At 41.2% G+C, this 27,329-nt stretch overlaps 1 protein-coding gene across 1 annotated transcript; it reads right to left on the bottom strand.

Annotated features, from left to right (window-relative positions):
• Positions 1-268: 268 nt before the first annotated feature.
• LOC137260213 (uncharacterized) lies at positions 269-26,544 on the bottom strand (the record flags this gene model as incomplete). The annotated part of the gene is made up of 14 exons (XM_067797906.1): positions 269-4,110; positions 5,638-5,781; positions 6,275-6,527; positions 7,189-7,429; positions 7,873-8,589; positions 9,835-10,292; positions 10,982-11,683; positions 12,535-12,581; positions 13,391-13,531; positions 16,233-16,485; positions 17,918-18,158; positions 20,666-21,391; positions 22,222-22,652; positions 25,839-26,544. Coding segments are annotated over 14 exons (5,214 nt in total), but the record flags the coding sequence as incomplete, so codon positions are not given.
• Between the last annotated feature and the right edge of the window lie 785 nt (positions 26,545-27,329).

Below are 27,329 nucleotides of genomic sequence, written 5' to 3'. Positions count from 1 at the left end.
CATATTATGTACTTGTTATATTTTAGCTACCTGAACCACTTTAATGTGGCCGATATTTTGTTACCGTTCAAATACACATAAAGTGTCAAACCTCTCTCAGGACAGACAGGAAAACAATTCCATAACTGACAAATTTCCAGTTGAAGCTGAAAATACATACATATGTAACGTACAATGGCATCGTTTAGTGAAGGTTCTTGTGAGTCCACGTTCCCCTGTTTAATGATAAAAAAGTCGTGAATATATAAAAGAAAACCGGAAGACAATCTAATACAGACAGTTTATTGAGCAATTTGTTAAACATCTACATATCGAACTGGTTTTGTTCGGGATTGTGACAAAACCACAAGCAGGGCTTTTACACACTCACATAAATACTTACACTCCCTTCTTCCTTTAGACATGTCGTGCACGAATAACTATAAACAAACAGTGCTCACACTCTCACACACACAAAAAACTCGACATCTTATAGTGATCTCTATTCCTGACAGACTGTTTGCTTCCAAACAACAATACGCTGTCGATAACAAATGTTTGATGTGTTCAAATGCACATCCTAATCCTGTTGACAATAACGAAATCTCATCTTCTCACTGGCTTACTGCAATATTTGTCTAGACATTTCTAGATTTGACAAGGCTGACCTCATCCTATATACTACTCAAAACATATTAAGGATCACTGAAAATCGGATTTGTGTTCCAACACCAGAAAATGATTAAAAATTGCTTGTTCTTCTTTTGAGCAGTTCAGAAGATCTATAGTCTTCTGTGGTATATTTCTGCACAAGTGGACGTTTTCATGAATCGTAGGCAATGTGCTGGCGATTAGGTACCAGATTCTCAGGGTGTAGGTTTCAATCCCTGATCCAGGGTCCATAACTATTTTAAGACGATAACAATATTATTACACAATAATAGAAGAACTCTGAAAATGAATGAAGTATATTTTAACATAAATCTAATAACACGTAACAAATACATTCAAGACCAATAACACGTTATTTACAAAACATCGAACATCTCCTTTTAACTTGAAAATCAAAGGACAAATCATTACTATTTTACTAGTATTTTCGGGTTAAAACAGATCATTTCCTTACAAATCCCACCAAAGTAATATCAAATGGTTCGTTTCTGTTGGTAAAATCATTTTTTGTTAATTTCGATTTTTTGACAAAAATTTTTTTCTTGAAATCACAATCGCAACACCGGTCCAGGACGACATGACTGAGACGTGACGGAACTTCCGGACTGATGGAGAGACAAATGTCATTTGCGGAAAGAGCTTAAGCAATATGTAGGCCAGTTGCAGCGGGAACGTGGAAACGATGCATCAAAATACTTACATTTCTACAGATTTCTAAGAAGAATGTGCCTCTGAATTCTAGGTCATTGATATCATGTTGATATTGATATCTTTCACATTTTTGTTTGTCACGAAAAAAGTCCAAAAAGTACTTTTTCATAGACGACATTGTTCGTGTGTATTAAAACAAATTGTCATTTGGTTTAAGCTTACATTCAAAATCGCTGAGTCAGCAGTAAAGTGAAACCTTGTTTTTCTTTAAACATGTGTCGTCGAGAGAAATAACAGTACAAATAAAATGTAAATAGTTTAAAAGGTGGGATATGTTTTAAAAATGAGCACCAACGTTCTGACTCTGTGGGGCAAAACAACAGAGAACTGTAGCTTCTTTACTAAATCAGCTAAACCACTGAATATAATTTTACGCCGCTTAAATATACATCGAAAATATACATATAGTGATTGGCAGAAACAAACATACTTTTTTAGTTCAGGATGTATTAACTTCACTGAAATAAATGAAAACGTAAATTCATTATCAAAATATGTGGAATTTCGTTTTACCATTTCGCACAAAAACATTAAAAAACAGATACAGGATTTAGCATATTCAAGCACAAGCTTGGTACATATAGAATGCTTCCATAGACACAAAAGGACGATCTTTACCTTAAGGCAATCAGAGGACAACAGTACTGACGTTGACAGTGACAGATCGTGCAATGTTTATAAACATAAACAAAATACATAAACGTGTATATGCATAGCCATTGTCACTCAGAGTCGTACATTAAACATGAAGAGGAAGGCGTGACGACAAAAGAACAATGACACTGTGACGAAAACAGTAGACATGAATGGAAAATGTGTCATAGCGTATTCCTCATTAGTCGCCATTTTGTTTTGGCCTACCAAGCAAGAAGACGCGTCCCTGGAGCGTGACAGATGTCACACGCGCCAAATTTATGAGAGTCCGCGTACTGGAATATAAGTTATGTAACTACAAAGCACGTTCTTTAAATGTGTTCCAAAAAATATTTTCAAATCTAACTAAAAGCAATGTTTTCCCGTACTCAAACAAAAAACATTCTTTTCCCTTTGCTGGTTATCAACGTGAATAGAGTGAGTATGCTTTTTAGCAATATTCCAGTGGGTTGGGGACACCAGAAATGGGCGTAACACATTGTACCCACCTGGGGCGTTCGTCTTGATGAGCGAACGCATTTATCACTAGGCTTCCCCATCCCCCTAGGTTTTTATCAGAACAACCAACGGGGTCACAATAGTTTTCTAAGTATGGGCTTCAAGCTACAACAAAATGGACGTGGATCGTCGGCGTTCTCCCCAATCATGAAACCGATTGCGTGACACAAATCAAGTGCAGCGTCTTTTGCAAACAGGTCACTCTTCTGACCAAAGTTTTACACCGCTGATATCCACATGACAGAAACATCACCACTAACATAGTACCATAGTGGATAAACCGCTACCGGTCTTTGATACGAATAATATACTGAAAAGTAAAAGAAACGCAACTGCGTTTTTGTCAATTATTTCATAGAAAACATAAATATGAACGATTACTTTTATGAGATTTCATATTTTCGAAGCTTGCGTTTCTTTTTCTGTTAAGTATAAGACCTAAATAACCCCAAAGATCACCCCTTTAAACAGTGACAAAATATATTCGGATACAGATGCATACAGAACGAATACATACATAATACATCGTCTTACGCGATGCTTTGTGTGAGACAGAATTGCTCATCCCCATATACATGAACATTACAATGGTTCTCTTACGTTTGAAAAACTGAATTTCGGAAATAAAAACGAAAAAGGAACAAGATGTAATGCAACATGACGATGAAAATATGTTCGACCCATGTTGTGATCGCTAAGCGACCTACATTCAGTTTTATTGGTCTGTTGAAATTCTTATTCCAAGTGACATGTCATCGACCGACATTTCAATTCTAACGAAGAATACGTCATTGCTAAATGTTCATTTGTACTCTTGGTGCTCTTCTTTGACGTTATAATTGAATAAATCAGATGTTAAAATACGGTTGATTTTCAGCCAAACATCTCAAGACGCCATATTTTATATCCAAGTAATTATATTCAAATAAGTATCCGCACTGACATAAAATCAGCACTCAAGGAAATCTCTTACACAGTTCTATGTTAAAAATAAAATTGGATTTAAAACTTTTAAAAATAAAACAATCATGTTTCACGTGCCATACGTGCTGACGGACATCTTAGACATCGTGTCGTAAAGTTAAAAAAACAAAAACAACATAAAATATACTTTTCAAACATCATAGATGTTGTGCGGTTGCAAATTCATCTCTAACTTCGATCATCATTCGTTTTTACATAACAGCGATTACTTTTTACAAGCTTGTACCTTTTTAAGGCTACCTTTTACGAATTTGAAGGAATGAATGTCACTTAAGTGGACATATGATATTTATGAAGACTTCACTGGTTTCGGATCATGAGAACAACACCTTTCCTTCCTTAATTCTCGAGGGATGTAGTTGAATGAAAATTAACAAGATTATGAGGGAGGATATATTCGGATGTTATCATATATACATTCGTTGTGACCAGGCCATGTTGGAGAGGTAATGTTTTCGTCAGTGCCTGATATACGTACATAAAATTGAAACTAAGAGTGTGACAATAAAAGTTGCGCATGACGTCATCAGTTTCTGAGTTCCGGAGTCGACTACAGTAATACCTGTGATCTTCATAGTGACTGCACGACTTCGCCTGGTGTTATCAGCGGATCTGAAACAAACACAAATATATAATGCATTTATACTGAACAGCAAAAGAAATGCAACTTACTTTTTGTCAGGATTATAAATACTAGTAGAGGACATAAATATGAATGTTTACTGTAATGAGGTTCCACTTTTAATTGTCTTTCATAGGTTGTTCAGCGTACTTTAATATAAACACTTCACGTACAAAAATAATTGGCAATACAGTGCGATAAATTAAACCTCATCTCTTTGCAGCTGATAAGCAAATATCTCCACGGATAAGAATGGGTTCGTGGAATATGACCAATGCCAAAGGTCAAGGCTATTCAAGGTTAGTGACCTTGGCAGGTAATGACTCAAAGAGACCCATAAGTATGGTTAAGAAACTTGGCACCAGATATCTGGCAGATGTCGTTTTTTTGCCAGGTGTTTGTCACTTGAGTTCCATCGCTTTTGATACTACAAGCTGAATGTTTACAATCGGCTGATCTTTAAACCACAGGGACGTGTCTCGTGTTCGAAACAGCGTTCGAAAGACGTACATGTTTATAGACCCAACGCTATTACTACACTGGGCAGAAACAGTTAGGGATAAAAAATGATCTATCTACTCATTGACACACTGAAAAAAGATCAATCATAAAAACACAAATATCCCTTACTTATTGTGTCCAGTATATATAAAAGGAAAGGAGTGTAACGACGAAACAACCTCTCCTGACTCAAATTTCGATTTCACCACATAGTTTACTGTCGAGGAAATGATATGTAAATGCTGCAATAAGTTTTTAGACCCGTGATCGAAGTGCCGATCGAATATAGCCCTACATAGGTGCCGTGAACGTGGCTGGAATTAATAAACGAATGTTTAAATGGTGAGGTTTCGCTGTCTTGGCTGATCTACGACTCTCGCTTGAATTCCTGAGGTATCTGTTTTCGGTGAGTTGTGGCGTAACTTTTGCACTAATGATCCGATTGTGACCATTTATAGCTCATTTTGTAGGAAAATGATCTATTTTTCGATCAATAAGCCTCGGTAGGAGGGTTGGTTCCGTCGTTTCATCCCTTTACTTTTATATAATTACAGTATGAGGGATGGGTCTATACACCTATTAGTCTTTCTTACGCTATTTCTAAGGCGAGACACACCGCTATGCTTTGATCTTCAAAACAAGCTGTAGAATGCCATTTCTCCCATTTTCTTATGCATTCCAAACCATTCCAGGACGTGAAGAGTGAGTGAGTGAGGTGTTACACCGCTTTTAGCAATATTCCAGCAATATCACGGGAACACCAGAGATGGACTTCACATTTGTGCCCACGTGGGGAATCGAACTCGGGCCTTCAACCAAGGCTACCACTCAGCCACATGCGCATTAAGAATATAGTAGCAATTTTCTTTACATTTTTATTGTTCTGAAAGTTTCTTACTCGTATTTATCCATGTGCAAGTAGCTATTACTGAAGTAACATCACAACCAAACAACACAGAATTATAAGATATTTCATCTCTAATGATCCAGTCTACTCAGACAGCGTAATGCCTTACTTTGTGGTCAGTGTCACCGTCTGGCCGTTCTTGACCTTGACCCCATCTCTCGTGACCTTTGTCCATGTTTTTCCGCCATTAAAACTCGCCTCGATCGACAGACCAGGAAACGGGCTTGACGCAATCAACACGTCTTTGAATACCCTGCAACAAAGTTTGTTCTTTCTTAAACACAATTCCGTGTAAAGTTTCTGGGAAATGCTCAGAGAGAAATGTACACAAGACATCTTTAATCTTTGATATATATTGCCATGCCACCTCTTCCTCTTCCTCTTTTGCGTTGAACATAATTTAATTCTATTCTAAGCAAAAAATATAAAGTTTTCGATCCATTTCAGTTAAACTCTCAAATAATGTTTCCGACGCATGGTCACAAATATTTCGACATATGCAATGATTGTTTCCGATAAATACATAAACGGGTACATAAACGGGTACATAAACGGGTACATAAACGGGTATTTAATGAATGTAACAATAAGATTAAATTTCTGTAGCACCAAACACGACCTCTGACAGTGTGCACATAGTGCTGCATTGGATTAGTGTACGCTCAAATGTCTCATCTCCCTGACGAGTATCATAATTATTATTGTTATCATTGTTCTTATCATATGAACACATCCATGACACTCACCTGCCTCCGGGTGGTGGTATCCGGTAAGGTATACCCATCCTGTCGAGGAGTAGTAAATCCTGGTACCCAAGAGAATTGGCAAATTTCTCCCAGTCGATACTTTTGGCCGATTCTCGTTCCTTGGAATCGTCGATGCTCTCCCACGAGGACTTGTGCCACGCCCTCTCGGCTAGAGCCAGCAGTCGGGGGAAGATCATGTAGAACATCTCGTCAGATGTTCGCACGGTCTCTGACCACAACTGACCTTGCATACCTGGTTGGAGAAATGGACAAATACGTGCAAGAGTTTCGGTGAGTCTAACTTTACGTTATTTTTTGCAATATTCTGATGATACACTCTGTTGGGTGGATTGGAGACAATGTATTGAAGAATCGTGAAGAGTCGAACCTTGTCCTTCCTCATAACCAGCGAACGGTTTCACCAGAAGGCGACCTTGTTCTTAAACACCACACTCAGCACTATTCCAGCTAGGTGGTCTGTAAATAATCCAGTCAATCCATTGAATTATGAGCAGTACCGGAGACGATGTGTCAACCAAGTCAGCGAGCCTGACCACCCAATTCCGTTAGTTGCCTCTTACGACAAGCTTGAGTCACTGAAGACGAACATTTTGTATTCTGACACTAATCTGGATAGGTAGTGCTATTTTGGGGACGATGGTAGCCAGCATTTTTCAAAATTTGTCTATTCCACAGTACAGTATTAAGTATTCTCAAAAATCAAAAATTGATTTAAAAGTTAAATCCAACTGATTCTTTAACCAAAAGTTCGATATCACAAGTGCAGGTATTTGCAACGATGAAAGTCAATACTCCGTGAGACTTTGAAATTCGTTTTGCAGAGTTGTCTCCCTTAGTTCAATGACATAATATCGTTCTTCGAAACCCATATAATGAATCCAGGCTTGACCTACCTACAACATTTTCTGGAGCCTTCAGCGCTGGACACTTCTCGTCGTGGTTTCCACAAACATCTGCCCTTGTGATGGGTTTGCCACTTCTCTGGACGTCAATGTTTCCGTAGAGGTTGTCTGGCATGAAGCCAAACGTCTTCATGGTGTCAGTATATCGGGTGGCCCAGTAGAACCCCCTTTCTTCTGGGTCAGGTTCATAGGGGTGGTCAAAATACAGATGTGTTGCTTGAGACATGACAACCTGCAAGGAAATGATGGTGTTGGTTCGGAATGGTTGTGGAAGATCCCCTTGTGACCAATATCTCTGAAGAAAGGTTCCCCGTCTAAACAATTATATTTTTTATTTCACATGTGCAATCAAGTGACCGGATTTAAGCTGAAAGCGTTTAAAACTGTTTTCCTCCAAAGACTTTTAATCGACCGTTAAAAGATCGACATCAGAAAATGTGTTTAAAACTGACGAGCAAAACTTTGGAAACCTGTGTTTGATTAGATTAGGTACAAACGTTATAAAAACACAAGAACTCTGCATATGATTCCACATAATAAATACATACTATTTCTCATTTTCACGAGAAACCATTACTGACGAGTCTATATTTCCTTTCGTCCGGAGTGTATAACAAACTTAGACCATGTGTATATACTGTCCTATTTGTTGGTACTCGGACACATTTTACCTACCTTGTACCCTGAATTAGCAAAGATATGAGCTCGAGGGGCCGAGCCCCACTCCCAGACGTTGTCCCAAGTGTTAGCATACACTGCCTTGTTGATAAGCAAACTCAGGTCAAAGGGTTTATTTCCGGTAACCGTCAATCCGTCTTCCCAGGACCCAAGGTTAACACCATGGTCAGAGGTGAAGAGAGACATCCTTTGGATCATGTACTCCTTAAGCCTCGGAGAAAACTGCTTTAATCTGTTGCACGCGGTGGAGTTAACCCATGCTCCTACAGGGACCTCATCACCGCCGAAGTGAAACGTCCGCAGCGGATTGATATCTCTGTGCATCTTCTCTATCTCCCTCAAAACATATAGGGCGAATGTGTAGGTTGAGTTGATACAGGGATTGATGGCATTGTCGGTAAACATCTGTGTCGAGGAGTACTTGGATGTGTCCGTTGGATCGCGTAGGTTGTACATATCTGCGTTTTCAAAATCACCCACGCTCAGATAATTCAGCCTTCTTGCCTCCATGGCTCTGATGGCTGCATGCGCATGTCCGGGCATGTCGACTTCCGGTATGACCTCGATCTGACGTTCCGCTGCGTAGCCGAGGATTGTCTGGTAGTCTGTTTTAGTGTAGAACCCGGAACCAGAAGTGTTTGAGAAGGGTCCGGACCCGAGTTGGGGAGAAAGACATTGGGTCTGAGATAGATCGTGGCATCGCCTGCCACCAACCTAGAGAATGGAAATCAAATTTCAATGATAAAATTGTCTTCAAGTTTCGTGTTCGTAGTTTTTTGTCTTCTCTTTTTAATGTTAATATCTAATCCTTTAATGATAACCAACCATCTGCATCCTAAAGCAATTTCCACAATGGCGTTATTTCCAGTTGTACGTAAATGCTAGATCAATATAGATCAATATAGATCAATATAGATCAATATAGATCAATATGCAAAGGAATTTTAATCGACATTTATATACTGGCAGCAAGAGAAACCAAGCTCTGTTTTGGTCACGTCTTTCAAATAGAAGAAATAATCAGGAAAGCTTACTTTATGACTTTTCATTTTATCGAAACCTCGCGTTTCCCTTTCTGTTCAGTATATTTCTAGCCCTTACATTAAAGCAACATATTTCATTTAAGAAATATATGGAGTTGTTTATGTTTTTTCGCATTTTTTAATGAAAGAATCCTCAATGTGCAAACACTGTGTTATAATGAAACCCGAAACAATGTTAAATGAGTGAGATTATTTTTACCGCTAACAATATTCCAGCAATATTAGGGAACAAGCATGGAACACTATAAACAGACTTCACACCCACGTCAGGAATCGAACCCTGGTTTCGGCGTGTCAAGCGAACGCTTTAAATAATGGGCTACCCCAACGACCTGAAACAATGTTATGGAACGGAAGCAATAGAGTGACTAGAATGCTGACACTTTCCCTTTCCCTTTCAAGGTATTGGTAAACATCTATTCGTGAGTTGAAAAAGTTTGAGAGAGTTGGTGCCTTCTTCAGAGGAGACCGGTGAAGGTCAGGGGTGGAATAAGCCTTCAGTAATCCATGCTTGCCATAAAAGGTGACTATGCTTGTCGTAAGAGGCGACTAACGGGATCGGGTGGTCAGGCTTGCTGACTTGGTTGACACATGTCATCGGTTCCTAATTGGGCAGATTGATGCTCATGTTGTTGCTCACTAGATTGTCTGGTCCAGACTCGATTATTTACAGATCATCGCCATATAGCTGGAATATTGCTGAGTGCGGCGTAAAACGCAACTCATTCACTCAGTCACTCACTTTAGAGGAGATTAAATGTATGGGCAGTGAGCCTCAACGTGCTCGTGTCCTTATACCGAGGTGGGGAAATTCTTATAACATTAGTCACTGGATATCAAAACACGATCTCATACATAAGCCCTGTCCGGGTTTTTGATGACACTGATGATGCTACAAACACAACACACAACAAACCTGAGTGAGTTCGTCAAGGCCAGGTATCTCCAGTCTCCATCCCTCGTCGTCAGTGAGATGAAGGTGGAACTTGTTCAGCTTGTACATCGCCATGACATCGAGAAGCGTCAGAACGGAATCAAGGGAATGGAAGTTCCGTCCAACGTCTAAATGCATGCCCCGAAACCCAAAACGAGGCCCGTCCGCCACAGTCATTCCAGGTATCGTTCCTTTAACTTGGTGCTTCAAAGCGAGGCTGAGGATGGTTTGAATGCCGTAAAACGCCCCGGATGTCGCTACGGCCGTGACATCAATGGATTCGGCCTCAGGATCAACAGTTAAAGTGTAAGCGTCTGGGGATGACGATATGTTTCCCTTCACCGAAACACCACCGTCAGGGATGTTGATAAAGATGTACCGTTTCGGGGGTTTCTCGTCCGCCATCTTGGGCTCTTCCATTCCAAAATCTATCATGCTTTCTGTTGAAGACACAAAGTAAAATCATCTGAATGTAAGAATGTTATGTTAGATTACTGTTTCTTTGATGATAAATCGATTATGTTCCAAAGTAGCGTTTAATGATGTCAATCAAATAAACTGTCAGAAAGCGGTTACAAGAACTGACTTCGATACGATGCAGATAATACTTTGGGGTGTAAGCACGTTGGTTTTTACGACACTGAACATGTTTGTTTATTGTTTTACGCCGCACTCTGTTTTTACGCTATGTGACGGAAACATAATTGAGCCTGGACAGGACAATAAGTTATCAAGCAGCATGAACATCGATGAACGTAATTGGGACTCGATAACATGTAAGAGTGAGTCTCTCCTCAGCGAGCCCGATAGCGGGCCTAACCACCTGAGCCCGGTTACAAGTTCGGGTCACACTTCTGAATTGGTTGGTTGGTTGTTGTTTAATAAGCACTCATCAATATTCCAGTTACATGGCGGCAGTATGAAGATAATCGAGTCAAGACAATCCAGTGGTCAACAGCATGGGCAACCAAGTCAGCGAGCCTGACCACCCGATCCCTTAGTAGCCTTTTACGACAAGCATGAGTTCCTGAAGACCAAGTCTAACATAGATCTTGACTGGTTTTACGTTTACATCTCCATCTAATAAAGTAAATTCGTATTTAGAAATTTGCTTTCTCAGGAGACTTACGTCTGAGGTAATCGGCCTGGTTCATGAACATGGGATGGCTGACGATAACCCAGCAACAAGTTGTCAAAGAAACGGTGCCACTGTTTCTCGTCTCTATGGAAACAGGTGTGGGGATGATGGGCAGAGGCGCACTCCCAAGGTCATGGACATTTTCGTTCCTGCGGAATCGCGACGCAGGTGTATACGGGTTGTAGTAATCCTTGATGCTACCTGTATTATACCGCTTCCATTTATTAGGGCTGTCGAAAGGTGCCACAAACGTTAACCCTTCACCCGTGGTGGACGAGATAGTTCGAGGTTTCATTCCCTCTGCCCAAATGTACCAGTTCGGCATGGAGTCGGTGCGCGACACTGACCAGTTCTGGATGGTAATCTTCAGTTTCCGCTGTTCACCTGGCTCGATGGGCTCGAACCCGTGAACAGTTTCCATTTTAAACATACAACCATCTATGTGGGTGAATTTGACTTTGAGAGCGTCCAATATGTGCCCGTTCGGGTAGTCGGGTTCCACCCTGTAAATACTGCAGAAGTACAGACCCCAGCTGCCGGCTTGAATCTCGTTAGCTCCTGTGTTGGTTAACGAGATTTGCGCAATAAAGGAACTGGCGCCATTTTTGAAGTTATCGAGGACGGCGTACTTCACAACGAGGCTCTGGGCAATGTTATTGATGATTGGTTGATTCACGACTGGCACTGGCGGTGCTGTGAAATATAACAGATGTAATTTCTTGTATTTGTTGTTAATTTGTGTATTGAGATTAAACCAAAGGGTTTACAAAAGAAAACATAGTACAGTCTGAAACCATTCAGTAATTTCAAACTGTGTCCACTGAAATTTTCAAATTTATGATACTTAATTACTGCCACGTACACTATACTCTTCAAAAAAGTAGGGGATCTTCATTTTTTAAAATTTAGCATTAAAATATTTATGAGATTTATCGGAGCCAATCAATGCTGATATAACATTACTGAATGCTTTGAGAGTGCATCACCATTTGCACTTCCTTACAACCATAGCTTATTTGGAATGTCGTCGCTTTTGGAAGATGATTGGTGTATGGCATGTAATTTGCATGTATACGATTTCCATGTTAAAAACGACTAGAAACAAACACTATCAAATGAGTCATGCAAGATGAGAGTCAAAATTAATGTTCTAAGTGATTTCTCGACCTTCTTCAAAAATCGTCAAAATCAAGAATGGGACCCCATGCATGTCTATGGGGCTATTGCGCTGTGTGCACGTGCATAACATGCGTTGTGTTTAGGGGTAATAGGGGTAATAGAGGGAAATGGTGGTGGTGTGTTCATAAGATGTCTGTCCTTGAAACGTTAACGTTTGTTAACGTTTACTCTTCCTATCCAAATTGAAAGTTAATTATCCCCTACTTTTTTGAAGAGTATATTTTTCGCACTATGGCGTATGCCAACATTAATAGCTTACCATGAAGCCGACTATGGAAATACTAACTAAAGCCAGACGTTCACAATAAATTGCCATTTCGAACACACCATCATCTGTCTGGTATGTGCACATCGATCTCACTTACTTGGGTAGAGTGTGACGACCCGGCTGCTTCTTGTCAAGTCAGCAGATCTGAATGCAAGCAAGAACGATTTGATTAAACACGTACTATGGTGGATGGGCCAGGTGTCTAAAGCGTTATATCATCACATACTATCACATACTATTCCCCAACAGTAAAGTGTTCATGTATCAAAAGTTTCTGGCACGATCAAGGTGTTGGGGTGAAACCGGGTTTAACATCGCGTTAAAACTTACCGTGACACAACGGCGTGAATGAACGTATGTTTGAATGTTTGCATTTGCGACTTCTTATACCTGCGTTACAGCGCTGGCCAACTGTACCAGCATGCCAGAGTTTAAAATAAGTACTCTACACAGTATACGTCTCCGAATCCTTGTTTTGTATCTCTTAAACCCATGAAAACCACGATTCAAATTGATCTTCAGTTACCCATGCATGCCGTAACATGCCGTGACTAACGGCATCTAGTGGTCAGACTCGCTGACTTGGTTGACGCATGTCATCGTTGCCCAGTTTTGTAGATCGATGTTCATGTTGTTGATCACTACATTATTTGGAGACCGCAGCTATATAGCTGGAACATCGCTGAGTGCGGCGTTAAGCCCAACACACTCACTTTTCATTCATATCTCTTAGTGCCGAGTGCCTTTCAGTTACGATTGGTCGGAGGATTGAACCTCGGCATTTTGTTCCCCGAGCACAAGCTAGATAGAGAAGTGTTCGTTGCAAAGGCGCATACAATAGAAGAAAACAGTTTTATATCAATGACGTCCACAGAACCCCGATATTGGCTATTCGGGATTAAGATTATTCGGCGTTTAATTAAACTATCAATGACAACAGTTGACAGTCTCACCTTGTTCGCAAAAGGATGGGGTCGGCGCTGGTGATGATGACGTCATCTGTGGACAAGTACCACGTTTGTCCGCCATCTTGGCTGTATTGGACCGTGAGACCAGGAAATGAGGATGTTGTTTTCAGAATGCCATCCTCTATCCTATCAACAAGGCAAAGACGCTAGACTTTAAAAGAAACGCTGGCTTATCGCATGAGCCGGGTAAAATCGTACATAACTGCGATTTTATTCTAGAATAGTGAGTTTAGCTTCATAATCCAATGCATAAGATCTGTATTCCATTAAAACTACGACTGCCTCGTTTTATATCAATTACAAATTCGACACTATCTGAACAGGTTAAGCCAGGGCCTAAAACAGCTGACATGAAAATGTATTTTACCTCACACATGAAAGTCGCTTTCTGACTGGGTAAGCTCTGTTCTATTATTTTCAATGTACCCCGCTTACAGGTCATCAGGTGCTTCGTGGTAGTACTTTTATTTTTTTATCTCGAATAACATTGAATCACGCATCAAGTACAGAAATTAGCGATGTTTTGCGTATGCAAATCGATGGAAGGGAGATAACTTTAGATCTGTTTACCTTGTGTCGTCTGCAAAATGGAGATTCGCCTCGCATTCAACAGAAGTGCTTCAAACAGTTCAAAATTAAAATTCAGGTGTTCGGTAAGATAAATACGTTGTTCACTGGTCCCTCGGGGTCAACAACTTATAATATACCTTTCTGAAGTAAAACACCCTGCCATTTTCCACAAGCTAGTGTGTTTTTACTGTTACGTTTGTACGATTTCCTTGCGTCCAGTGATCAGCACGTTTTCTCTCGCCCGTGAGTGAGTATAGTTTTACGCCGCTTTAACAATATTCCAGCAATATCACTGCGGTGGACACCAGAAATGGGCTTCAAACATTGTACCAAAATGGGGAATCGAACTCGGGTCTAAGGCGTGACGACCAACGCTTTAACCACCGACCTCCTTCGCAAATGAGTGTAATGTGATGGGTGTCATCTGTTTCGAATAGGCCTAGGGTTGTAAAAGTTAACTCACTCACTCACTCACTCACTCACTCATTCACCGGTGAAGGTCCCGGGTAGAATAGGCCTTCAGCAACCCATGCTTGCCATGAAAGGTGACTGTGCTTGTCGTAAGAGGCGACTAACGGGATCGGGACGAATAACGGTACCGAGTGGCCAGGCTCGCTGACATGGTTGGCACATATCATCGGTTCCCAGTTGGGCAGATCGATTCTCATGTTGTTGATCACTGGATTGTCTGGTCCAGACTCGATTGTTTACAGACCGCCGCCGAATAGCTGCAATATTGCTGAGTGCGGCGTAAAACTAAACTCATTCACTCACTCACTCAATAGCTCACTCTTTCACTCACTAAGTCACTGTGTAAATAAAATAAATTTTCTTTTTTATCCCTAGTGGTGAAACGACTTTGTTCAATGTCTAAATGTCTATAACATACTAGCTATAAATCAACATGTATCGATCTGCTTGTCTAGATTTACACGTTACCTTAAGAAATTGTGTCAATATAAAAGAAGAACAGGTCGATTGTGAAGGAAGCCGTGTTTGCCACCCGGTACTCCCTGGAGTTGCCTCCCTTGAAATGACAACCTCATTATTTGAAATCGTGTTCATCTCAGGATGTCACACGGAACGTTGTACAGGAAAACAGAATATTTTAAACGTTACTTAAGGAAGTACCATTTCTGTTGTTTCTGGTTTTCGCGGAACATGTACCGTATTTACCTCGATTTAACACACGGGCATATGTTCTCTCAGACTCTCTTTACCCAAACCGTTAATCATTTCATAGGGTACATTTTATTTGAGGTATTACGGAATGATTTGTATGACCGGAGACACGCATGCACAGATTCACAAGTACGCATAATAGTAAGGTGAGGAGTCTGTTTTTGTTCTAGGGAGGTAAGGGGTGTCGCTGAGTTTGTAAACCACATGCATATGCACTGGGAGGGGGTCACTTCGTACATAAATTTTACTCATTGTCATTCAAATTGTACATGCTTCTCCAATTGTCCAATCACTATCACACTCAAACCCCCTCCCTGCCCCTGAAACAGATGATCTATTGTTCAAATATCTGAAGATGTGAGGAGGTTTATGTATACTTCGCTTAAACAATGACTGAACATGTTAACTTAAAACATATAAAACTGTTAGTTTTTCGTCAGGCGTTTACTCAGTCGACCTTCCTGTTTCATTTGATTTCTAAGGTCTAAACAAATATTTTGGAACATAGTTTAAGGCCTGTAGCTGGAACAGATGTTTCTAACTTCATTTTAAGGTACATTTGGCCATTGAAAGCGAACCATGATTGGATTTGTATCCACGGGAAACTATCCGTGAAGATCCGAGTTCGGAATTGACCTATGATTGTCGTAAGAGGCGACTTACGATATATCGGGTGGTCAGGCTCGCTTACGTGCTTAACGCGTGTCGTCGTATCCTAACTGCGTATATCGATGCTCATGATGTTTATCACTGGACTGTCTAGTCCAAATTTGATAATTTACAGACCAATAGGGCTGGAGTGTTGCTGAGTGCAAACAACAAACCAACCAACTGATGTCCCTGTATGTCTGTCACGCTGGGGCGGTGAGTTAGTTTAGTGGTTGACGCGGTCGTTCGTCACGCAGAAGCCCCGGGATCGATTCCCCATACTGGTACAGTGTTGGAAGCACATGGGTATAATATGTGAGACCTATTTCGGGTGTCCCGGTCACATACTGCTGAGTGTGGTTTATAACAACAAAAAACCAACAAACCAACGCTCAGAGCCTCATGCAATTCTACGTGTTGGACTCACCTACCACCAGGTGGGGGAATTCTGTACTTCACCCCGAGACTGTCTAGACGGTGCAACTCTCGCCGACCAACGGCACGAGCAAATGACTCCCAATCAGCTCTCATATCCCGGTCACGTGCTTCCTTGTCGGCCATTTTTTCCCATGATGCCCTATGCCACGCTCTTTCAGCCAGAGCCAACATCCGGGGAAAAAGTCGGTAATCGATGTCGTCGGACGTTCGTACTGTCTCGCTCCATAGCTCACCCTGCATTCCTGGATGTCGAAACAATTTAGTTAAACCAGCCAAATCATCAGTTTTAACCAGATTATACGTTTTTCAGTGGAATAAAAACATATTTGGGATAAGAATGAGTTCCTACGTCATTCGAGGCAATCGGGTTGGCTGGCTGTTAGAAGTTAAATCGCTAACTTGTGTCAAGTTCAGGGATAGTGAGTGAGTCAAGTTCAGGGATAGTGAGTGAGTTTAGTTTTAAGCCGCACTCAGCAATATTGCTGCTCTTTGTCTGTAAATGATCGAATCTGGACCAGACAATCCTGTGATCAATAGCACGAGCATGGATCTGCGCAACCAAGTTAGTGATCCTGATCACCCGATCCCGTCAGTCGTCTCTTACGACAAGCATGGGTTACTGACCATGAAGATCAATTCTAGCCCGGATCTTCACAGGTCAGGAAGAGCGTTACTGAGCTGATGACAGGTTTCAAACCGACATCTCGGAAACGACTTTTTCCTGCGAAACGTAAACGAAAAGAACTGCACATTGATTTTTTTATTTTAACATTTTGTCGGCCGAGTGAGTGAGTTTAGTTTTACTTGTAGCAATATTTCAGCAATATCACTTCGGAGGACACCAGGAATGGACTTTACATATTCTACTCATGTGGGGAATCGAGTTCGGTGTGACGAGCTAAGTTACCCCACTGTCCCTCCTTAGGAAAAGAGTACGTACAGCCTCACTTTCTTTTGCAGAAATACAACATGCTGCCTAGAGTGTGTTTCATTTTATCAGAGGCTTGCGTATTCTGGTGTTCTGACTTAATTTTTAAAATATTTTCAACGCACATGGATACAATGTATGAAGCCCATTTCTGGTGTCCCCACCGTGATACTGCTGGAATACTGCTAAACGTACAACCGAATGCACTCACTCAGATATTGACATTCCTGCATTCATCCCTACTCATCAATCTCAATTACTATCATTCGGCTTGCCCCAAGAGTAACACCTGTGTTCTCGAACAGACCTGCCTCATTCGTAACTCCTCGTCTCTTTCCGTGACCTACAGGAAGACTCGTACCCTTCTCGTACGCCATTATCGCCATGAATCGTGGCAAAACAAATCAAATCGCGCGTAATAAAACGTATTTGAAAACATGAAAATGGCGGAACCGTTGAACTTTGAAACTTCACTAAACTATACAAAGCACAATTTAAACATAAACTTTGAACTTTCAACACTGAAACATATTTTGCAAAGGGAATGACAGTTTTGTGCACGGGATATTCTTAGAGGCATGTTTGGAAATTCAGAGTTATCTTTCCATGATAATGGCACTAGACTGTTTTCATCTCCATGCCTTTTTGCGTTTAGACAGCACCCAGTCGTAAACATGGCCACGAGAGGGGTACGAGACGTCATCCGGCTAGCCGGAATGACACGAATAGTTCCGAATGAGACCTACCTGCAATGTTTTCGCGACTCTTCAAAGGGGGACAGTTCTGGCTATGATCCCCACAGACACTTTCTCTGGTCAGCGCCTGACCGCTGCGTGCTGTGTCGATATTTTCGTAAATGTTTTCCGGCATAAATCCAAATGTTTTCTGAGTATCTGTGAAACGGGTAGCCCAGTAGTAGCCCATCTCCTCTGGGTCAGGTTCATAGGGGTGGTCAAAATACAGGTGGGTTGCTTGGGACATGACAACCTGTGGAAATATCAAAGTCAAAATATTGATTACAGGACAGTCTCGTTTCCTGTTTACTAGGTTCCGTCCCATTACGCAACTTAGTGCGATAACCAGTCCAGGATTTTTAGACTAACTCATTCAACTGGATACATAAATAGTAATCAGTATGACCTGATACATTTACTTTCATTGCCTTAATATTTCAATTACATGACGGCGGGCTGTAAATATTCGCGTCTCCATCACACAATCCGGCGATTGGCATCATGCAAATGAAAGGCATCAACCAAGTTATTCTAACAACAAAATCCCTTTAGTGGCCTCTGACGACAAGCATGGGAGGAGGGCTAAAGGCGGGTTTAACGGTTTTTAGGCCGCACTCAGCAGTATTTTAGCTATATGGCGACGGTTTGTAAATAATTGAGTCTGAACCAGGCAATCCAATGATCAACAACATGAGCATCTATCTGCGTAATTGGGAACCGATGACATGCGTCAACCAAGTCAGCCAGCCTGACCATCTGATCCCTTTAGTCGCCTCTTACAACAAGCATAGGTTACCGAATATACATTCCAAACCGAATCTTCAGGGGTGTAAGTGCATGAACAGATGCGTGGCGCCATGACACTGTTCATCATGACTGTGTCGAATAAAGGACTAGCATCACAACTATTCAAAATAATTTTTCTCTCTTTCGTTTTTGAGTAAAAAATAGAATCTGTAGAAGTAAACAATTGGCTTATGCTGTTATCGCTGATGAACAATATCGATGCCAATATCACGAGTCACCATGCATAAACTACAACTGAAAGAAATGCACATTTCAAATTGAATATTACGTTATAAATTTAAAAATACCAATATTATTCACAATGTGCGATAAAAAGGAAAATATAAAAGAATCTTTTTGAATTGAAAAAAAAACTGTCCACAATAAAGGCGTCCAGACACCAAAAATGTTCATGTAATTTTGTTATGGAACTTATTTTAAAAACATTTTCTGGATAAATATTGCTATAAAATTCGGCTCCAGCACTTTGACAGGAAGACTATTCTTTAGGATTTTTAAGTATTCCTACATCGTTTAAAACTCCAGTTGTTTACGTCGCAGAGCATCGCCTACAGCATAGGAATGACATACACTTTAGACATTGGCGCTTGCATTCCAAACACCGAACTTTGGCTGAAATATTAGCAGGGGAGTTGTTTACTCGGTTATGTAAATATGCGACAGTGCATGCATGGTGTATCTGATAAAGAAATGTGTCGATATTGTCAACACTTTCATACAATCAGCTGATTTGGGAGAGTTCAGAGTAGCCGTAGTCTGGGCCGTTACAATCGATTAAAGTTTACAACCACGCGTGTGTTGAGCTCCAGAGATATCCATACAAAGGGAGACGTATACTGTCGGCAAAAGAAACGCACCTCTGGCTTTTGGTCACGTTTTCAAATGGAAGGCACAAGCATGGACGCTTACTTTTATGAGGTTTCATTTTTTCGAAAATGGCGTTTCTTTTGCAGTTCAGTATGTTTCTGGGGCCATTTCATTATGGAAGAATTTCCCAGTGTATGAAGTAACTAAAGACCCAGCAAGGCATCAGCTCCGGAGAAATCCATACAACTGAGACATATACTGAACAGTAAAAGAAACGCAACCAGCCCCAAACGGATTTGACCAGACACCAAGATATGGTGAATTTACAGATGTATGGAACATTTGAAAATTTTACCAGACCATATGATTCTCTACAAATTTAGACCGTCCGTCAGAAATCTTCATGATCTTCGGCAACCTGTGCCAGTCGTAAGATGCGTCTAACGGGATCGGGGTCTGAGTTGGTCGATGCTCATGATGTTGATCACCGGATTGCCAATCCAGACATGAATATTTATTACAGAATCCAAGAATCAGAATTTTTAAGAATATGGTAGGAACTTTGCCGTTGGTAATGACAATTTATCATGACGTTCAAATGTTTCTTATTTTTGTGGCATTAATTATAATTCTCCGACCAGTCAATATTGTATGTTTGACGGGGAGCTGAGAATGCAGCGTAATGTTCGTAGATGCAAAAACTATGTGTACCAAATTTATTTTTTTTTATTATTATTATCATTACAGATATTGACCATATAGGGTCAACTGGGCAGCACATGTCCAGTTGTATTTTTTTTGAGAGTCAGTTTGTCCCGGTATCCCCCAGTTGTAAGTGTGGGTTGGTTGCGTTTCTTTTTCTGTTCAGTATACGTCTCATTTGTATGGATCCTCTATAACAATATATACGAGAAACGAAACGCCATTCTGCTTGTCCCGTAGAGACACGAGTGTTCACGATCGGATCGCTCAGTCCCTGAATATGTAATTTTAACAGCGACAAATAAACCCATTTGAATTGAAAAGGCGCACCAGTGACTTGGGAGATTAAGGAGAATCTAGTCTTGCTTCATTTAGGGTTTTAGCATTGCAGGGAGGGCAGAAGAGACTGTGGCTAAGGGACTGCGAGACACACTACGACCTTACCTTGTAGTGATGATTGGACAGGTTATACGCCCGACCTGCGCTCCCCCACTCCCACACATTGTCCCACGTGTAGGCGTAGATGTCAGCATTTGGAGCAAGGTCACGGTCGTACACAGCACTCCCGTCATGCATCAGTCCGTCCTCCCATGCGGCAAGGTTCAAATTCTTTGATGCAGCTAGCTTTGCGACCCGCGTAAAGAAATACTCTTTCAGCATGGTCGTCGATACTTTTATTGTATTTGACATCATCTGACACGACGTGGAGTTGATCCACGCCCCCTTTGCAACTTCATCGCCGCCATAGTTAAAAATTTTCAAAGGCTGGATCTCTTGATGAAGGAGCAGGACCTGATCCATCACGTGTTCAATAAATGCGTACGTTGAGTTCAGACAGGGGTTCATTGCATTATCTGTGAACATCTGAGTTGAGAGGTATTTTGAGGGGTCATTTTCTTCAACCAGCTTAAATTTTAAGGCTTCATCGATGTTAGTTCGTGCATATTTTATATACCGGATGTCCATAGCCTTGATTGCGGCTCTAGAGTGGCCAGGCATGTCGAACTCGGGGATCACTTCAATATGGCGGCGTTTGGCTTCTTTCAAGATATCGCGATATTCTCGCGTAGTGTAGAAACCGGAACCGGAAGTAGTAAACGTAGGCCCCGATCCGATCTGAGGAAGCAGACATTTTGTCTCATCCATGTCGTAGCAACGTCGGGCACCGATCTGAGATAAACATAAAAGGAGAAGTCAGTATTCGAACTGAGAGTCTTATAGGACATATTACAAATAACATCTTTCCATTAAAGAATCTCGAGGGAGGTTGCTCCACTGAAAACAGTAGGGAGGTAGTGAGTATGATTTAACACAGCTTGCAGTATGTATGGGGTTCACACATTGTACACATATTGAGAACAAAACCCGACCCTTCACCCACTTGGCTAAACATACTGCATTGTCTTTCACTTTGCATATCTTTGCGATTCAATCGCATATATATTCGAGGGAAAAATGTGATACACGGAAACTGTATTTGGACACCATTACGAGAAATTGGGCGATGGGGTAACCTAGTGGTTAAAGCGTTTGCTCGTGAAGCCGATGCCCCACATGGGTACAACGTGGGAATCCCATTTCCGGTGTCCCCTGCCGTGATATTGCTGGAATATTGCTGAAAGCGGCTAAAAAGTCACTCACGCACTCACTCACTCAAGGTAGGTCAACCGGGAGTGATACAGGTGTGACACTCAACTGAAAGAAATAAGCATCCGTGGGGTAGAGACAACGCTAGAGTCGTGACAAGGAATTCGAAACGGGATTCAAAACAACTTGGTATTAAAGGCGCCATTTTTAAACGCCGATAGAGATTTGTCGTATTGGTTGAGTAAGTTCAGTTATGCTGAACATGTATCATTGAAAAATATGTTTTGGGACTCGGTTCCAAGGGTAGTTCCAGTATGGACAGACTGGCCGTTTTCTTATTTTAGACCAAGTGAAGTACGTCTGCAGTGGAACGTCTAACACCTCAAACGATTCACCGGGATTAAAAGACTCACTTGGGTGAGCTCTGGAAGTTTCGGAATCTCCAGTCTCCACCCCTCATCGTCAGTCAGATGGAAATGGAACTTGTTCAGTTTATACATGGACATGAGATCGAGGAGTTTAATCACGTCTTCCTTTGAGTGAAAGTTCCTGGCGACGTCGAGATGCATGCCTCTGTACCCAAACCGGGGGGCGTCCTTGATGAACATGTCGTACAAGATGCCGCCGTTGTTTTCAATCAGATTCAGCAGTGTTTGAACGCCGTAGAAAACTCCCGATTGGCTGTTGCCTTTGATGATGATGATCTGATTGGCTGTATCCACATCGAGGCTGTATGCATCCGGGCTATGAGCGATGACGTCGCCAGTGATCTGGACATCTTCGATGAGAAGACGGATAACCTCATACTCAGCTGTTGGAGCTCCGATCTCTATGTTGGCCTTTTCTGAAACATTGAAAAGAATATAAATACAGATTACGCCATTGTCTTCGGAAAACACGCACTATATTCACCCGAAGTCAGATGTAACCTGACCGAATAAAGTAATGGATTACATATTGTATTCTCGTATCTTTTGCGGGGCGATATTGTACCCTAGTGGTAAAGGCGTTCGCTCGTCACGCCGAAGGCCCGGGTTCGAATACTCATACGGCTACAACGAGTGGAGCCCATTTCTGGTTTGAATGGCCCATGTCGTGATATTGCTGAAATATTGCTAAAAGCGGCGTTAAACAAACTCACTCACTCATTAATGTTTTGGTTTACGCTTTCGTGGTAACAGTAACTTATCTCACTTACCTGTTTATTCATCGACAAGGGACATCAGTCTGTGCTACACTAGGTAGGTGTAATCTCTAACTTAACATACGTTACATTTAACCACATGTTTAACGTCCTTGTATAATCACAGATAAGGCTTGAGGTGTGACAACACAGTACCCTGAACTAAGCTTGCCCAAGGTCCAACCCACTGAACGGAAGTGAGTGGGTGAGTGCGTAGTGAGTTAGTGAGTTAAGCTTTACGCCGCATTCAGCAATATTCCAGCTATATGGCGGCGGTCTGTAAATAATCGAGTCTGTACCAGACAATCCAGTGCTCAACAACATGAGCATCGATCTGCATAATTGGGAACCGATGACATGTGTCAACCACGTCAGCGAGGCTGACACCACCCGATCTCGTTAGTCGCCTCTCACGACAAGCATAGTCGCCTTTTATGGCAAGCATGGGTTGCCGAAGACCTATTCTACCCCAGGACCTTCACGGGTTGAACGGAAGTGACCCGTTAAGATAGGGGTAAGAATTAATCTACAGTAACCTATGCTGGTCGCAATAGGCGACTAGCGGGATCAGGTGGTCAGGCTCGCTGACTTGGTTGACACATGTCATCGTATCCCAGTTGCTCGAGTCGATGCTCATGCTGCTGATCACAGGATTGTCTGGTTCAGACTTCATTATTTACAGAGCGCCGTCAATAACATAAATATTGCTGAGTGCCACATAAAACTAAACTTACAGACTCACTCATCACTTGACGAAATCAGCTGACACGCCGAAATATAACTGAATTATTGACCAACATGGTTACATTTTTAGACAAGCTCACCTCGACCTGACTAGCTGGTGGGACAGGTTTTTATAGACTTTTTCCTCTTTTTTGTAAAAGAAAAAAAACAGTTGTCTCCATAGTTGTGATTCCAAAGAATGTTGTTGAACAAAGTGAACTTAAAGAAACCCACTATCCATTAGTATGTGACCAGATGGTGGGCACACAAATACGTGCAAACACCCAGTTGCGGGTAACATGCAGTGAACTTGGACAAAGTACTGTGACTATGTGTCCCAATGCACCCAACTGTGAATTGTGTACCTCGTTAAGATGATAGCCACAATAAACTCGGTACTCTTAAAGGCAGCAATAGTTGTATACTCCGAAGGGAGTTGAGATTGATAATAAGACCTTCCTTTAAGATTGACATTGATTGATTGATATTAATATATCAAGGGAAAAAACAAATACCAGCATCTTGAGTTGTGTGGATATGTGCGCTATATAAATATCCTATATATAATTTCAAATTTCAACTAGGCACACAAACGAAATATGAGTAAGTGTTTAAAACTGTTTTGTATTAGTGCTACAATTACATCGTATGAGGGCAATTGTTGAGTGCGGCAGAGATGTATACTTCGCCATAGTCTAACAATGTAACCAATAAATACTATCGACTAGTTAGCAGATTAGAACATAAACTGATCCACCTGACATGTACCAGGCATCATTCATCCAATTCTAAAAGGGTTCTTTGTGGGTGGAGAAAATTCTAAAGTAATGTGATAACAGGAACTACAGAGCATGGTTCCAAGATGTTAATGGATTGGTCGCATTTGAGTACAATTTAAGAAGTGCAACAAAGTAATATGAAATGCTTGGCCTTTAGGGATTGAGGTAAAAAAAGCAATTAAATTAAGGCAGTTATTCCAGTTTTCATCATAAACAGTTCCAACTTCGATTTGTTTAAGAATTTATTGACAATGATTGCCATGTTTGGCGACGAATGATTCACCGATCGTTTCGAGTCTGAGGGACTATTTACAAAATATTTATAGATAATTATCTCTAATAGCTGTTTGACAGTATGTGAACAATAACTGAAAATCTAATTGGCCAAAACAATTTAACTTTTGGCTGATAAATTTTAATTTTCACTTAGCTGATAACAAGTAAGTCACGTTTTGAACTTGGAGCCCTACAGGGTATTACATTCCATGGAGACATGGATACTGTGGTATCATTTTCACGCAACCAGGATGCTCTGTATGATTATCGGCAACGTTATCTTGCAATCTGTTGGGCACCCAACCTTTGTCATTAACAGAGAAGGTCAAGGTTATTCCGATCTGTTGTTCAGCAGCATAAAACCCGGTACACGTATATTGCTGATGATCTAATTAGTCACATTGTCCACTTACTTACCATAAGCCCTTACATCCATATTAACACAACGTATCTTACCTTAAACGTACCAATGATGGTACGAATTTCGCAGTTTGAGCGTATCGAGTGAACGTTTTAACGTCTAGGCTACATAATGAGGTTTAATGTTGCCCTGAGCAGTATATCTGTTTGATTAGAATTTTCAAAAATATAATTTTGTTGTTGTTTAACGCTGCAATCATCACTACGCCGGTGGTTTGTAAATTTTCGAGTCTGAACCAGACACTTCAGTGATTAACATTATGAGCATCGATCTACCCGTAAATGCCATGGTGACATGTGCATCAGGTCAGCCAGCCTGACAAGCTGAATACTCTAACACGGACGTTCACATGAGTTTGAGCGTGTCTTGAAATACAAGCAACATAAAATCATGTACCTTTCTTTTCTTTCCAAGTTTGGCCGTTATAGTATAGTTTCTTTTGAGCACTAGCTTTACTGCTTATCATATCAAAACCACTGGTTTTACTGCTTATCATTACCTTATAGTTGCTGGACATGCTGGGACAAAGAAATTAATTTTTATCATATATTTTCAAAAAGGTTCAAATCCCACATCCAGTGCAAAAACGTACAGGAAACTATACCCCGCTCACTAAATCATAACCTTTAACAAAGGAGAATTCTTTACCTCTCAAATATGCAGCCTCTTCATGGAGTGTATCCGGTGCAAGGATCTTCCATATGGATGTGTCGAACGTCATGTTTACCTCTCTGTCGACCTTCATCAGATGTGGTCTTGGCACTATTCGAATTTCATCATCCGCAAAAATATCCTCAACTCTGTTCCTCGCGTACCTCACTTGTGCCGTGTAAGGAGAATACACGTCATAGTCATATCGCTTATACTGTTCCACGTTTACGTAACTGTCAACGAAGTCCAGCGAATTCCCAGCCGTGCTTTGAAGCACTTTTGGTTCAAGAAGAGGTGCTATGATGTACCAGTTGGGCATGATGTCCGTTTTGGCCACTGACCAGTACTGCATTTTGAACTTGATCTTTCTACTTTTCATATGGGGCAAGTCTAGAAAGTCTTCCGTTGGCTCCATCTTGAAATGGGTACCCGTCAGATGAGTCACAACGATTCCTTGACCGGGTAGAACATACCCGTTCGGATGTGGCAGGTGTTTTGGTTCTATCATGTAGATACAGTCGAAGTATAAACCCCATTGGCCTTCCTTGGTCAGCGGTATTGACCCGTCATTCGTCAAGGTCACTTCGACTTGTGTCGTCATTTCACTCTGAGTGTTGTCCTTGACCTTCCATTTGATAGTCAGATGCTGGCTGAAACTGTTGAGAGTGGCCTGGTTCCATGTTTGACTCGTGACCAATGCTGAAAGTATATAAAATGTTCACCAAAGACACTATTTCACACCACACACTTCTCAAAAATAAATAACGCACTTCAGCCCTTCAACTATCACCCGTCTGGCAAGCTTCCGTATGATGTATTCCAAAGGGAATTACATAGATTACAATATAAAGTTAAAAATTTTGAATGAATTAATGCAACCCCCTCTACCGGTCGAACATTATTTCAAGAGGACCCCATTGAGTTGTCCCCTTGAAGCGCTCTTTGCGAATATATGATATGAACTACTTATCATTGAAACCAGTTCGGCGATTGAAACACCGCGTGCGACAGTTTTCGATGTACGCAGCAAATTGTTTACATTCCATATAAGGCAAGAGTCCTCAGTTTGGAAGCTGTTCGTCTGGAAGTTTCAATGATCGACCTATTTTAAGCGAGTCGTAAGGGATGATAAGTGTTTTATTGCATCAACAGGAACCGAAAATGAGTGCACATGTCCCAATATATATAATATAGGCCCACATATTGTGAAACGTGTAAAAATGTGCTTTTAATTATTATGAAGTAATCCGTTATATGACGGCAGTCTGAAAGAAATCGAGTCTCGAACAGATCCATTGAGTGAGTGAATGTGTGAGTTTAGTTTTACGCCGCTTTTAGCAATATTCCAGCCACATCAGGGCGGGGGACACCAGAAAATGGGCTTCACACATTGTACCCATGTGGGGAATTGAACCCGGGTCAGATGCATGGAATGACATTATGAGTAAGTACCTGAACTTGCAATGTATGTACTTGTTGGACCCAGAT

Source organism: Haliotis asinina, chromosome 13 (genome assembly GCF_037392515.1).
Source record: "Haliotis asinina isolate JCU_RB_2024 chromosome 13, JCU_Hal_asi_v2, whole genome shotgun sequence".
Classification (NCBI taxonomy): domain Eukaryota; kingdom Metazoa; phylum Mollusca; class Gastropoda; order Lepetellida; family Haliotidae; genus Haliotis; species Haliotis asinina.
This window is presented reverse-complemented; position numbering and strand designations above follow the sequence as displayed.